This window comes from Myotis myotis, unplaced genomic scaffold, assembly GCF_014108235.1.
Source record: "Myotis myotis isolate mMyoMyo1 unplaced genomic scaffold, mMyoMyo1.p scaffold_m19_p_9, whole genome shotgun sequence".
Classification (NCBI taxonomy): Eukaryota; Metazoa; Chordata; class Mammalia; order Chiroptera; family Vespertilionidae; genus Myotis; species Myotis myotis.
In genome coordinates, this window is record NW_023416401.1 from 43,525,498 (window position 1) to 43,538,872 (window position 13,375).

General features: G+C 45.6%; 1 protein-coding gene across 1 annotated transcript in view; it reads left to right on the plus strand.

Annotated features, from left to right (window-relative positions):
- FBXO15 (F-box protein 15) overlaps positions 1-11,612 on the plus strand; it is a 49,300-nt gene extending 37,688 nt beyond the window's left edge. The window contains exons 9-10 of the mRNA XM_036323494.1: positions 6,577-6,701; positions 11,260-11,612. Of these exons, the coding sequence (XP_036179387.1) occupies positions 6,577-6,701; positions 11,260-11,529 (395 nt within the window). The 3' untranslated portion in view covers positions 11,530-11,612. The remainder of the gene's footprint in view (positions 1-6,576; positions 6,702-11,259) is intronic.
- Positions 11,613-13,375: the final 1,763 nt, after the last annotated feature.

The window sequence follows — 13,375 nt, forward strand, 5'->3', positions numbered from 1 at the left end:
CGGAGGTGACTGAGATGAGAAGACCCAGATCTGAGGCTTGGCCAGGATCACAGGATGGATGCAGAAGTGGCAGCCAGTGCAGGGAGCAGAGGGGCCCTCCCAGGAAGGCCAGCACAGCTAGCAGCTCACCTGTATTGAGTGCTGTTTGTTTTGTAACTTTTTATTTTGATCTACTTTCCAATTTAGGAAAAATTAAAAGAAGAGTACAAGAACTTGCACAGACATCTTTCTGGTTTTTCAACTTGGATTATTCTGCTTGTTCTAGAACTTCATTTAAATGCATCACACAGGGTGTGCTCTTATTTCTGGGTTCTTTCACCACATTCCTTTGTATCTAGATTCTTCCTTTCAGCAAAATGCCTTTGAGTTTTATCTGTACTGTTGCAAGTGTCGTTAGCCATTCCTAGCTACTGATAAATAGTAGTCCACTGATTGTGCCACAATTTGCATACCTGTTTTCCTGTGTTTTTTTTTTTTTTTTAAATATATTTTTATTGATTTTTCAGAGAGGAAGGGAGAGGGAAAGAGAGAGAGAGAAACATCAGTGATGTGAGAGAATCATTGATCGGCTATCTGCTGCACGCCCCCTACCAGGGATCGAGCCCACAACCCGGGCATGTGCCCTTGACTGTAATTGAACCCAGAACTTTGCAGTCCGTAGGTCAGCACTCTATCCACTACGCCAAACCGGCTAGGGCCTGTTTTCCTGTTGATGGACATGAAATTTGGGTTGTTTTCTGCTTTGGGCTATTATGGATAAAGCTGCTATAGAATTCTGGTGAAGACTTTTTTTTGACATATGTTTTTATTTCTTTTGGTTAAGTACTTAGGGCTTGGAATTGTTGGGTCTTAGAGTAGATATATGTATTACAAATTGCCAAACTTTTTTATGTATAAGAATACCAGACTTTTTTGTAATGTGTAAGAAAATTTTATGTATAGGAATGCCACTTTTTTAATGTGTGAGAAAATTTTATGTATAAAAAATGGCCAAACTTTTTTTTTTTTTTTTTTTTTAAAGAATGATTGCACTATCTTATACTCCTCTCATCAAATGTTCAGGTTGCTCTATATCCTGACCAACATTTGATGTCATTAGTCTTTTGAATTGTAGCTGTTCTCCTGTGTGGTGGTAATGGTAGCTCATGGTGGTTTTGATTTGCATTTTCTGATGGCCAGTAATGTTAAGTACTTTTTAATGTGCTTATTAGTCATTTGCATCTTCTTTTTGAAGTATAACTTAAATCTTTTGCCTTTTTAAAAATAATGAGTTGTTTTTTTTCATTATTCCTGAATTGTAGGAGTTCTTTATGTATTCTGGATACCAGTACTTTTTCTGGTACATGTTTTGCAAATACTTTCTCCCAGTCAGTGGCTTGCTTTTTCATTTTGTTAATATCTTTTAGTGACCAGAAATTTCTTATTTTAATGAAATATAATTGATCCATTTTTTATTTTGTAGTTGTTGTTTTCTTTTTTTTATTTCTTAAAACTTTTCATACTTCAGGTTATGGCGATATTCTTTCTTTCCTTCTGGCTGTATTTTGGTTTTAGCTTTTACATTCAGGTCTATGATCCATCCTAATTAATTTTTGAGTAACAGATGAGGTATGGATTGAGGTTCATTTTATTTTCCCATAGGGATAGCAAGTTGTTTTTTGTGAAAAGACTTTCTTTTCTCATTGGATTATTTTGATGTTTTTGTGAGAAATCAATTGCTTATAAAGTGTTAGGTCTATTTCTGGACCCATCTCTTCTGTTGATCTATTTGTGTGTCTTTATAGCAATACCATACTATCTTGATTGCTGTAGCTCTTTGGTCAATTTGAAGTCATTTTTTTTCTTCTTTTCAAGATTGTGTGGCTATTTTAGGTCCTTATTATTTCCATACTAGAGGCCCGGTGCACAAAAATTTGTGCACTCAGGGGAAGGGGGGGTTCCTCAGACCGGCCTGTGCCCTCTTGCAGTCTGGGACCCCTCAGGAGATAACGACCTGCTGGCTTAGGCCTGCTCCCGGGTGGCAGAGGGCAGGCCCAATCCCTAGGTGCAGCCCCTGGTCGGGCTCAGAGCAGGGCCGATTGGGGAGGTTGTGGCGCCACCCCCTGTCACGCACAGAGCAGGGCCAATCAGGGGGTTGGGGCGCTGCCCCCTGTCACACACAGAGCAGGGCCGATCAGGGGATTGGGGCGCTGCCCCCTGTCACACACAGAGCAGGGCCAATCAGGGGGTTGGGGCACTGCCCCCTGTCATACACAGAGCAGGGCCCATCAGGGGGTTGGGGCTCCATACCCTGTCACGCACAGAGCAGGGCCCATCAGGGGGTTGGGGAGCTCCCCCCTGTCACTCACAGAGTAGGGTCGATAGGGGAGTTGGGGCACCGCCCCCTGTCACACTCATGGCAGGGCCAATGGGGAGGTTATGGCTCTACCCCATCACACACAGAGCAGGGCCCGTGGGGGGGGGGGGGGTTGGGGCGCTGCCCTCTAACACCCACAGAGCAGGGCCAATCAGGTGGTTGGGGCACCGCCACTCTCACACTCAGGGCAGGGCCAATGGGGAGGTTATGGCTCTACCCTGTCACACACAGAGCAGGGCCCGTGGGGGGGGAGGGGGCGGGGGTTGGGGCGCCGCACCCTGTCACACACAGAGCAATGCCGATCAGGGGGTTAGGGTGCTGCACCCTGTCACACACAGAGCCGCAGGGCGATCAGGGGGTTTAGGCGCTGCCCCCTGTCATGCTGATTCTGGTGCTGGGAGGCATATTACCCTTTTACTATATAGAATAGAGGCCTGGTGCATGGGTGGGGCTGGCTTGTTTGCCCTGAAGGGTGTCCTGGATCAGGGTGGGAGTCCCCACTGGGGTGCCTGGCCAGCCTGGGTGAGGGGATGATGGCTGTTTGCAGCTGGTCACACACCCTTCAGGGTGGGGGTCCCCACTGGGGTGCCTGGCCAGTCTGGGTGAGGGGCTGAGGGCCGTTTTCAGGCTGGGACTGAAGCTCCCAACCGCTCCTTTTTTTCTTTTTTTTTTTTTATTCTGGGCCAGCTTTAGCTCTGAGGCCTTGGCTGCTGAATACAGGTTTCTGGCCTTTGTTTACCATCTGTATTTGATACAATGTTGCGGTCCAGCTGGCTGAAGCCCCGCTGAGTAAAGCAGGTTTCGGGGTTTTTTTTAGCTTCTATATTCGCAACATAGTTGCGTAGAGTTGCAGCTGAGAGGCCGGCAAGTCAGGCGGGTAACGTTGGAGTCCTCCGTCACTGAAGCAAGCAAGCCTCCCTGTTCGCATCAGCTGCCTGGCTGCCGGCCGCCATCTTGGCTGCCAGTTAATTTGCATATCTCGGCCCTACTCTGTGAGTGACAGGGGGATTAGCCAATGGGAAGGGTAGCGGTCGTACGCCAATTACCATGTTTCTCTTTTATTAGTGTAGATAAATTTTAGAATCAGCTTGTCAAAGTTTATTTATTTATATATACTGATTATTTACAAATTAATTATTAAAATGCCCGATGGGATTATGATTGGGATTGCATTAAGTCTGTAGATCAATTTGGATAACTGGATATCTTTTTTAAAATTGATTTTAGAGAGAAAGAGAGAAAAAGAGAGAAACATTGATTTGTTGTTCCACTTATTTATATATTCATTGGTTGCTTGTATGTACCCTGACTGAGGATCAAACCTGCAACCTTGGCACATTGAGGCAACATTCTAACCAACTGAGCTACCCTGCCAGGACTGTTAGGTAGATATTTTAGCAATAGTGAACCTTGCAATCCCTGAACATGGTACATCTCTACTTTCTTCTTGGCAGTAGATTGGCCTTTAAATGGAATATTATTGTTGAGATAATCATGTCAGGTGCTTAGCACACTTAACCTATATAACAATCTGCACTGTAATGTCAGCATTTATTATTAATTCCATTGATCTGAACAAAGCTTTATAAAGTACTTTCCATTTGTATCTTTATTTAATTCAGCTTGGAGTTTGACCATGGCTGAACAGTCAGTGAATGGCTGGGTAGGGTTTTGGAATGACATTATTGCGACTCCCAAGACCATGTTGGGGCATGCATGTCACTGAAGGCCACTTTGGTGAAGCTGGAATGGCATTCCCATACATTTGGCATGGTCTTATTGATTGGTTAAGGTTAGGATTTATTCTGAATGGTTTCAGGAACACAGGAATTCAATGAGGGCATGTTAGTTCACAGTGAAGGGACCCAGGTCACTCATTACCTAGAGAGAAGGTAGCTTGGGAAGGGGCCAGAGTGAGTGTGGGACTCACAGATGGAGAAATTACCAGACATTTTGGGGAGTCATAAATGTTTCCCCTGCAAATTTTTATGTTAATTTGTAGATTTTTCTCTCCTGGCAATAATACAAGAGCACAACTTCATGAGAATTTAATCCACTTTGTAAACACTCAGCTAGTATGAAACTAATCAGTGATTGTTCCCCCTTTTTGTATGTATTTTAATCTATTATAACATGGACTCTAGGCACAGAGCAAGTTTGCACTGTGTCTTTGCCACTTACCAGCAGTATGACCTTGGATAAGGTACTGTTAACCTCTCTCCGCAACGTTTTCTCACCTGTGGATTCATAAAACTATAATTCCTATTTAATAGTGTTATTTTAAAGTGTTCTTTTAAAGTAATCTTTTATGCTACTACAGGTGAAGTGCTTAACACATGGTGTACAAATACTCAAAATTATTACCTGCTTTATATGCACACATGTTCATACACACCTTCATTGCAAAGAGAGAGATGCCAGAGAAGTGAGGGGGGGGGAGCAGGGGAATGTAGATGCACACATAAAGTGAACACCACTGCTCATGTTCTAAAGAAGTCAGAATCCTTACACATGCTGTCGACAGCATGAGTGAGACCAGAGGCCCTGCCCCTCCGCTGACCAGCTCAAAGCAGATTGTTTAAATGTAGGATGAGCTTTACCACTTTTCTCTAATGGACACAGTGGTCACAGAGGGTTGCAGGAAAGCGTGCTGACCTTTAAGATACTGCGGATATTACAGTTGTGGCTGGGAAGGGGAGGGTGTCTGGTGATGATAAAGTAACAGTAATCCTTGCCTCCTGCACAGATTTCGCGTTCATTAGCTCCGACTTTGCCATTGAGATGTTATTGGCTGTTGTACGTTGGGGTCCATTTTCGGCAGTGTCCTGAGGACGAGCCACATGGAAAATGAAGTCCCGTTTCTGTCCGGCACGTCCGGCTGCGCCAGCTGGAGGCCTCTCGCTTCTGCGCACGGCCGTGCAGGAACACAGAGCAGGGCAGAGCCACATCTGGTCCTTTCGGATTGTCATTACTGCGCCTCCGCTGAGGCCACTCTTCGCAGAGTTCCTGCCTGCTGCATCGAACCCTGTGGTGACAGCAGACTTGCCTGGGAAGACAGTGTCATTTGGCTCTCACTCCACACCTCGGGCAGGGGGAGCGAGGCTGCACAGTTCCTGCTAATTACTCGCAGCCTCTGTCCTTGGAACAAAAGCAAGGTTGGGCCACAGCAGCCTGCTGCCCTGGCTAACAGCGCCCTCCCACAGGGCCCCCAACACCTGCCTCAAGTGGGTCTGTCTCTCAGAGCACTTTGTGTCACAGAAGAGGCAGCGGGCAGAGCATGGTCTGCATCTTTGGGCTACACCTGCATGAGAACACTGTATAGAATTGTTAGAATAGGGCTTTGGCTCCCAAGGCAAGCAAGCTTTGGTTTTATTTTATCGTGTGACATCACCAGCTGAGGGTCAAAGAACACGTGCTCTTCCCCATTCCTCTTCCATCTGCTCTGCCCCATGATTCACATATTAACCTCTGTCCAGGTGTCTGTCTCTGCAGAAGTCATTTATCCAGGGAAGGTGCTGATGTGCGTGACGGTCGTGTTTCAGACTGTGAGGAAATGGGTGGGTACCTGGAGCTCAGTTGTGCTGCAGGCTCTCCGACCACAAGTGTCTTGGAAATCAGAACATGCGCATGCCCGGCTTGTGATGGGCCCTTTGTGGCCAGGTTCCTCTTAGGTGACTTTGAGCTGGTCAGCGGAGGGACAGGGCCTTTGGTCTCATTCACGCTATTGATAGCACATGTAAGGATTTTGACTTATTTAGAGCATGATTAGAAATGTTCACTCTATGTGTGCGTCCATATTCACCTGCTCCCCAACCCCTCACTTCATCAGCTCTCTCTGCTCCCCACACTCATCGTCCTGTCTGGGCCACTTCTGGGCTCTCCTTTCTTAGACCACACCCATCCTCATTTTCCATTTCCCTTGCTGTTAGCTTCATCTGCCTCCTTAGCAGTCTCTCCATCAGTGATGGGGTGGGTATCCAGGTTCACCCCAGTCCTCTCCCGCTTTTTCAGAGCACCCGCACGTTTTCCTGTCTCTGGGATGCAGGTGGACTGCCCTGGCTTTCAGCCAGACGTCTGGGTTAGCAATGCCAGTGCTTCCTCCACCAGGGGCTCTGGTTCTTAGCTGTGAGGCGACCTTCATGAAGCAGCAACCCTGCAGAGTCCCGACATCTTGTCCTGTATCAATATATAGTAACTTAAAACCCATTAAATTTTTTCAGGATATATTGAAAATGGATATGTGAAGCTCATTGTGATACATTTTCAAAATAGCACAGAGCATCTGCCTCTAATTGGCAAAGTGGGCCTTTCCTGGAGAACTGATGTCTTTGATGGCTGCATAAAGGTAAGGGCTGCTTTCTTTCCTTAAAGTGCCCTGGTCTCTGTATAGTAAAAATGTCTGTTGATGTGTATGTACGATATTGCTTTTAAAGTCCTAGATTTATTGTTCTGCTAGCCGAAGGTGTGTGCATGTCCTTTAGCCACTGCCTTTATCAGCGTTCCCCGAGCGAGGTGGAGGAGGCCCTGCTGCGAGGTGCTGGTTGCACCCTGTGCCCCTCCAACCCCTTCGGTCTGTTTGTTCTGTGGAGAAAGAGTGGAGCTGCAGGTTGGACCAGGCAAATAACATTGACTCAAAGCATCTTAACTACTCACCCACCAACTCAAAATTTATTGCAGTTATGACTTCCAGGACACAGCTATTTCTTTGAGCAGCTATTTCTTTAAATCAACTTAAATCTCTATCAAAACTTAGCCACATGGATGGGAGAGTTGATTTAGTGGTTGGGAGTTGGCAGGGAAGGGGGGAGGTGGGGGAGGAGGGAGAGGAGGAGCAGGAGAGGGATGCTCTAGAATATGTTCATTTCCTTCTGTGGTCCTTGTGACCATGGCTGCCCCTGTGACCATGGCTGCCCCTGATTTGTGCTACTCTCCATCTTTATTTTGTGGGAGTGAATAGGATGTTTATATTCAGTGGGATGGATCTCCTGTGAATGCGGAGGCCCTCCAGTAACAAAGCTTTATTCTGCCGTACGTGTGTGGACACCTTGTTGGAACTATCAGTGATGATGACTGAGACCAAGAGCAGTATTATCATCAATGAGCATTAAAAGGACTTAATTATCATTAAATAAAGTTGACCCTTGAACAGTGCAGAAGTTGGGGTGCTAAGTCCCCAGTGCAGTTGAAAATCTACATATAACTTTTGACTTCTAAAACTTACTACTCATAGCCTACTGTTGTCTGGCAGTCTTACTGAAAACATATACAGTGGATTAACACATTTTGTGTATGGTATATATATTATGTACTGAGTTTTTGCAATAACTTAAGCTGGAGAGTGTTATAAAGAAAATTGTTAGGGCAAGAAATACATTTACAGTATTTATTGAAGAAAATCACATGTGAGTGGACCCGTGCAGTGTAGACCTATGTTGTTCAAGGTCAACTGCATTATCTCTTGAGCCACTTGCAATTTGGTATAATGGAGTGTTTTAAAGATTGTTTATTACATACAAAGGAATATTAAAGACCACAGACATGACTTGTAAAAAAATGGATTTAGATGGGTCCATTGTACTTCTGGCACCAGTGCCGGGGTGTCATGTCCCTGTCCTGGGTGAGACAAGGCTCCCTGCTGTGTGCAGAATGAGCTGGCACAGAGCAGGGGGCATTGGGCTGGCTGGCAGCTCCTACAGGGATAACACTGTGGTAAAGAGCTTGGGTTTTGGTTCACGTGACTGTGGGAAGTTACTGAAGGTTTCATGTACCCCCTGTGTTCTAGGCCAGTGTGTAGCCCATGGAGGGATCGGAGAATGCTCGGCTTGAGAAGGGCAGGGCTTCGCAGATAGCCAGCTCACAGGTCTTTAGCTGGCAGGTGGGGGGCAAAAGCAGAAAGTAAGTCACCTGCTGAAGGGCATGGGCTTTTGGGCCCTTGACCTTTCCTTCCCAGTTTCCTTCTCTCTGCCTTGCCCGGGATATCTCCCCCCGGCTCACTGTTCTAACTACATTTCTGTTCTGTGGGTTCAGCTGAGGCTTTAAGTAAGAAAACCAAGAGACCACCAGACCAGCAGTTCAGTTGTGAAGGGTGAAGGTAAAGACAGGTTCGGTGTCTTCCAGAACCACCCACCACCTGTATTACTTGGGAACTGCCGTGGCCACACATGGTCCCCTCCTCAATCAGCTGTGCTGATGGCTGCTTATTCCAGCTCTAGCCACGAGATCAGACAGAGACATCTTCCAGCTCTCAGTATCAGCTCTGGTTCCAGCTCTCAGCTCAGTGAGGCTGCAGTGTGGACGGCCCTTATCCTTGTCTGTGATCTGTGGTCCCTATCATGCCAGAAGCAGAGAGGGCGATTATGTGGGTTGTCAGGCTGATGGGGGCTGCTCTGGGACCTGGACAGGCATCAGGACCAAGGTCCAGGCTCCAAAGGGGCTCCTGGAGCCAATCCATGGACACCCTCTGCCATGGGTAGGGCTCTCAGTTCTGGTCTGCATCTTTGCAGTCAGGGGTCAGGGCTATTTCATGGGGCCCGTTCTTCACTCAGGTCTCTTCCACAGTGAGAACCAGTTCACATCTCATTTTCCCTAAGTTTTGGAATGTTTGCATTATTTACATTTCTCTAAGATACACATTTCTTGAGTCAAGACCCTTTGACCTGCTCATCCTCAGATCCAAGTGGTCAGCACTGTCAACCCATTTAGCTGTGTACAGACTTCTGACAGCAAGTCTATGCCGATGTCTGTGGTAACTCTGTAATTATGCTGTTATCTACGCTCAGTCCATGCTGATCTCTAATAATAGCGTCTAAGTTGCAATTATTAACACACTAATACAGGGCATGAATTATAGCAAATAATGAGCCATGTCTGAAAAGGTTAGTGTTAGAAGAGTTTACCCTTGATATCAGTTCATTGTGTCTTGAGAAATGAATTATTGATTATTGCGAATGAATTTAAATATATATGCCAACTGCTGGGATCAGTCTCTGATACATAGAACATGTTAAAAAATACATCTCACAGTGTACACACATGTTCTTAGCGGCATTATACACAGTAGCTAGGAGGTAGAAGAAACCTAGGCGTCCGTTGGCAGGTGAGTGGATAAACATGCAAGGGAATAGTACTCTTCCTTAAAAAGGAAGGAAATTCTGGCACCTGCTATAGCATGGATGAGCCTTGAGGACATGATGTTAACTGAAATAAGCCAGACACAGAGGGGAGATACATTTGGATTCCACTTATATGAGTGACCTAGTGTACTCATATCCACAAAGACAGGAAGTAGAAGGTTGGGTGTCAGGGGTTGGGGGAAGGGATTGGGAGTTGTTTAATGCATTTGGTCAAGAATTTCAGTTTTGCAAGATGAAAAGAGTTCTGGACATGGGTGGTGGTGATGGTTGCAAAAAAAATGTTAATGTACTTAATGCCAATGAACTGTACATTTAAAAAGGGTTATGTTATATGTATTTTAACACAATTAAAAATAAATTTAAAATGTAGCTAATTAATAACATTAGTAGATAGAGAATAGACTGACAGCTGTCAGAGGGGAGGGGAGTTGGGGAACTGGGTGAAAAAGGTGAAGGAATTAAGCAAAAAATTCTCCCAAACTGATAGACACAGACAGCAGTGTGGTGATTATCAGAGGGGAAGTGGGGGGAGGTAGAAGAAGGTAAAGGAGGGGGATAAGTAATGATGGAAGGTGACTTGACTTGGGGTAGTGAGCATCCTATCTAATAATAGACAAACATGGTAATTGACCATACCTTCACTATGCCTCTGATTGGCTAATCAGCAAGATATGCAAATTAACTGCCAACAAAGATGGCGGTTAATTTGCATACATAGGCGTGAAGCAGCGGAGCAAAGACTGAAGGCGGCTCCGGCCAGAGCAGCAAAGTCTTGAAGGCGGCTCTGGCTGGAGTGAAGGCCTGGGTCCTGGGTGCCGGAGGAAAACCAGTGCCGGCAGCCAGGGGAAGGGAAGGCCTATTGCACGAATCTTTTCATGCAACAGGCCTCTAGTACAGTATAATATACAGATGATGTATTATAGAATTGTATCCCTGAAGCCTGTAAAATTTTATTAACCAATGTCACCCCAATAAATTCAATAAAGAGACAACAAAATAACATTAATAATTATCAGTATCTCCAGTTTTGTCTCTTGCCCCTGAGTTGAGTCCCCATCCAGCGATGCCCTTTAGATCCAACTGGGCCTGCACCCTCTTGCAACCAGGACCCCTCAGGGGATGTCCAACTGCAGGCTTAGGCCCACTCCCCACAGCAGTCAGACATCTTCTGAGCGTTCCTTAGCGCTGCCACGGAGGCGGGAGAAGCTCCCACCACTGCCACTGCGCTCACCCGTGAGCTTCTGGCTGAGTGGCACTTTTCTTCTCCTCAAATCCTCCTCACGTCCAGATACCAACTTCTGCTCAGTTTGTCTCGTATTTCTCCCATCTCTTCTTTCCTGTGAGTTACTAGACTGCTCACTGAGGGCTGTTACCAACTCTCCACCAGTGGCCCACTACTACCAGTGTCCACTTCCTGGTTTTCCTGCTCCTTACTTACTATTCTCATTCCTTTACCAGACCTGCCTTGATTGTACCAGTGATGTGAGCAGGTGCAGTGGTGGACAGACCCGCCCTACCCTCATGACTCCATCTGTGAGCCCAGCCATGCCCCGTAGCTTCCAGTCCTGCACATGTGTCCCGTTCCATCACACTCTTTGTGTGTGCTGTGCCCTCTTCCTGTGGTTTTGCTCTTTTCCAGTCTCCCTCTTCTTTCACTTGACTCCTGTATGCTTCACTTACACGTTCATACATTTATCAATTAGACCTGACAGCCAGGTGGAATCAGCCGTTTTGTCCTCACACGTATAAATATTTGTGCTTATTTTGTAGAGTTGTTCTGTAATGGATGTAACTCTCTTGGATGAATATGGGAAACCCTTTTGGTGTTTCAGCTCTCCGGTGTGCATGCGATCTTCTCCCAACCCTTCTGATGGTCCTTATTTCGTGGGACCGACGTACTGTGTTGACTACGAAGACTCGACAGGAACGGTGCACGTGGAGCTGGTATGGATCGAGGAAACAGAAGAATACTTCATTGTCAGCCTGGTCCTCTACCTCAGCATAGCAAAAATAAACCATTGGTTTGGGACACAATACTAAATATTAGCAGTAGGTGGGAAATTGTTGCTATAGTTTATTTTGGACTAACCAGATTTATTCTTGGTATTAAAAGTAAAAATAAAACAGTCCTTTTGATGCCTTCTTATTTCACATTTGAAATTATGATTCATAGGTCATTTTAAAGTTAATGTTTAAAGGGTTTAAGTTAAAATTTGACAGAGTGAAAATAGCACATTTTGATGAAAAAGTCATCTAAAATAAAGAAAAAAGATATTTAGTTCTCTTCTGCCCTTATAATTTAATAAAACAAGTAATTCTACTTAAGCATGTGATGTGTATGTGTGTGTGTGTGTGTGTGCACACACACGCACACACACACACGCTGTTTGGATACATTTTTTTCTTTATTGGTTATACCCCAGATGAGAAAACATATTTAAGTGGGAATTCTATGGTATTACAATTTGAAAGTGCTGTACTTATGGCATTCCGCAGCCACAATAGTATTTTAGTAAAACAAACTAAACCAGACAGATAGCCTACTTCACAGGGAAAGAAATATCTGAAATGCTATCACTTGAAAGAGTCAAGTGGTACAAATGCAGTCTGACATCAGTGGGGACCGAGTTGGACGCATGAGCCTGTGAACACTTCCTCTGCAGAGATGTTTTAAGCGAGTTGCTGGATGCTGAGGTAACATATGTAAGCAGATGGTTTTTAGGTATTTGGTTTCAAATTTGTTTTAGATTATACTGATTTTTTTAAATTATATTTTTATCTCCAACTTAAAGTTTTTACAGAAGTGAGTTTTGAAATGCTGTGTTGCTCCTGCTGGGCCAGGCATGCTTCCATTCCCCTCCTGTCTACTTCTCATTTTCTCATACTGAATGATCAGTTTTCCTTTTGCGGGTGTGTAGGATAGGGAAGTAGAATAAAGAGCTTGAAGACTGCGCTAGGAGATTCCTGCTGCAGACACTGTCTCCCCTCTGCTCCCCCGCCACCTCCCTGACCTCCCATGGTGTCACCAAAGAGCAGGCATAGAGCACCTGCCCCATCCACTGAGAGTGGGGAGATGGAGAGGCAGTGTGGCTAGAGAGAGAGAGAGTGTGGCTGGAGTGGTAAGCCGAGACAAGATCCAGGAGGCAGTTGGCAGAAGCCATGTTTCACATGCAGGACTGAAGTGAAAGACAACCATGAAACAATGTGGTGACACCTTGACCTCACTGGGTTACCTGGTGGTGGGGCCAGATGTCCTGGTAGTACTGGAAGCAAGGAGGAGCGCCGTTCTCTCCACCCCCACTCTGGTAGTATTTGGAGAGAATGAGAAGCGTAGTGCCTCTGTGATGGTGATATGGGGAAACGTGGGCTGGGCTTACTGATCACATGTCCACATGGAATGGAGCATGTGCTTAGCATCTGTCCTCCCACCAGCCTGTGAGACCTCTGCGCAGGACTGCGAGTGTTATCTCCAGGACCTAACAGGACACCAGGCTCATAACCTACACACAATAGCTATTTGTTAAGTTGGTGGAAACTACAATATGGAATATAGCAGCTGGAGTGGGAAGATGAAGGAAAGTTCTGAATGAACCTTGAAGGAAGGGTATTGGGCAGAGTGGGGAGGAGGAGTGAGGCAGAGGAAGGGCATTTGCAGTCCTGGTGTTTGTCTCTCTCAGCAGAGCACTGTGCACTCCAAATATCACCAAATGATCCAGGTCTGAGACTGTGTTAATCTTTTTAATGCTGTGTCTTCTCAATTTTCCTCCATATTTCCAAGTAATATCCTTCTGTGGCTGTTTCCTGACTCACCAAGCCTAGACATGCATTGACTTGAGGTAGAGAAACTCTTTGTACTGGCCCGGCAGTAAGGAGAGCTCATGTGTGT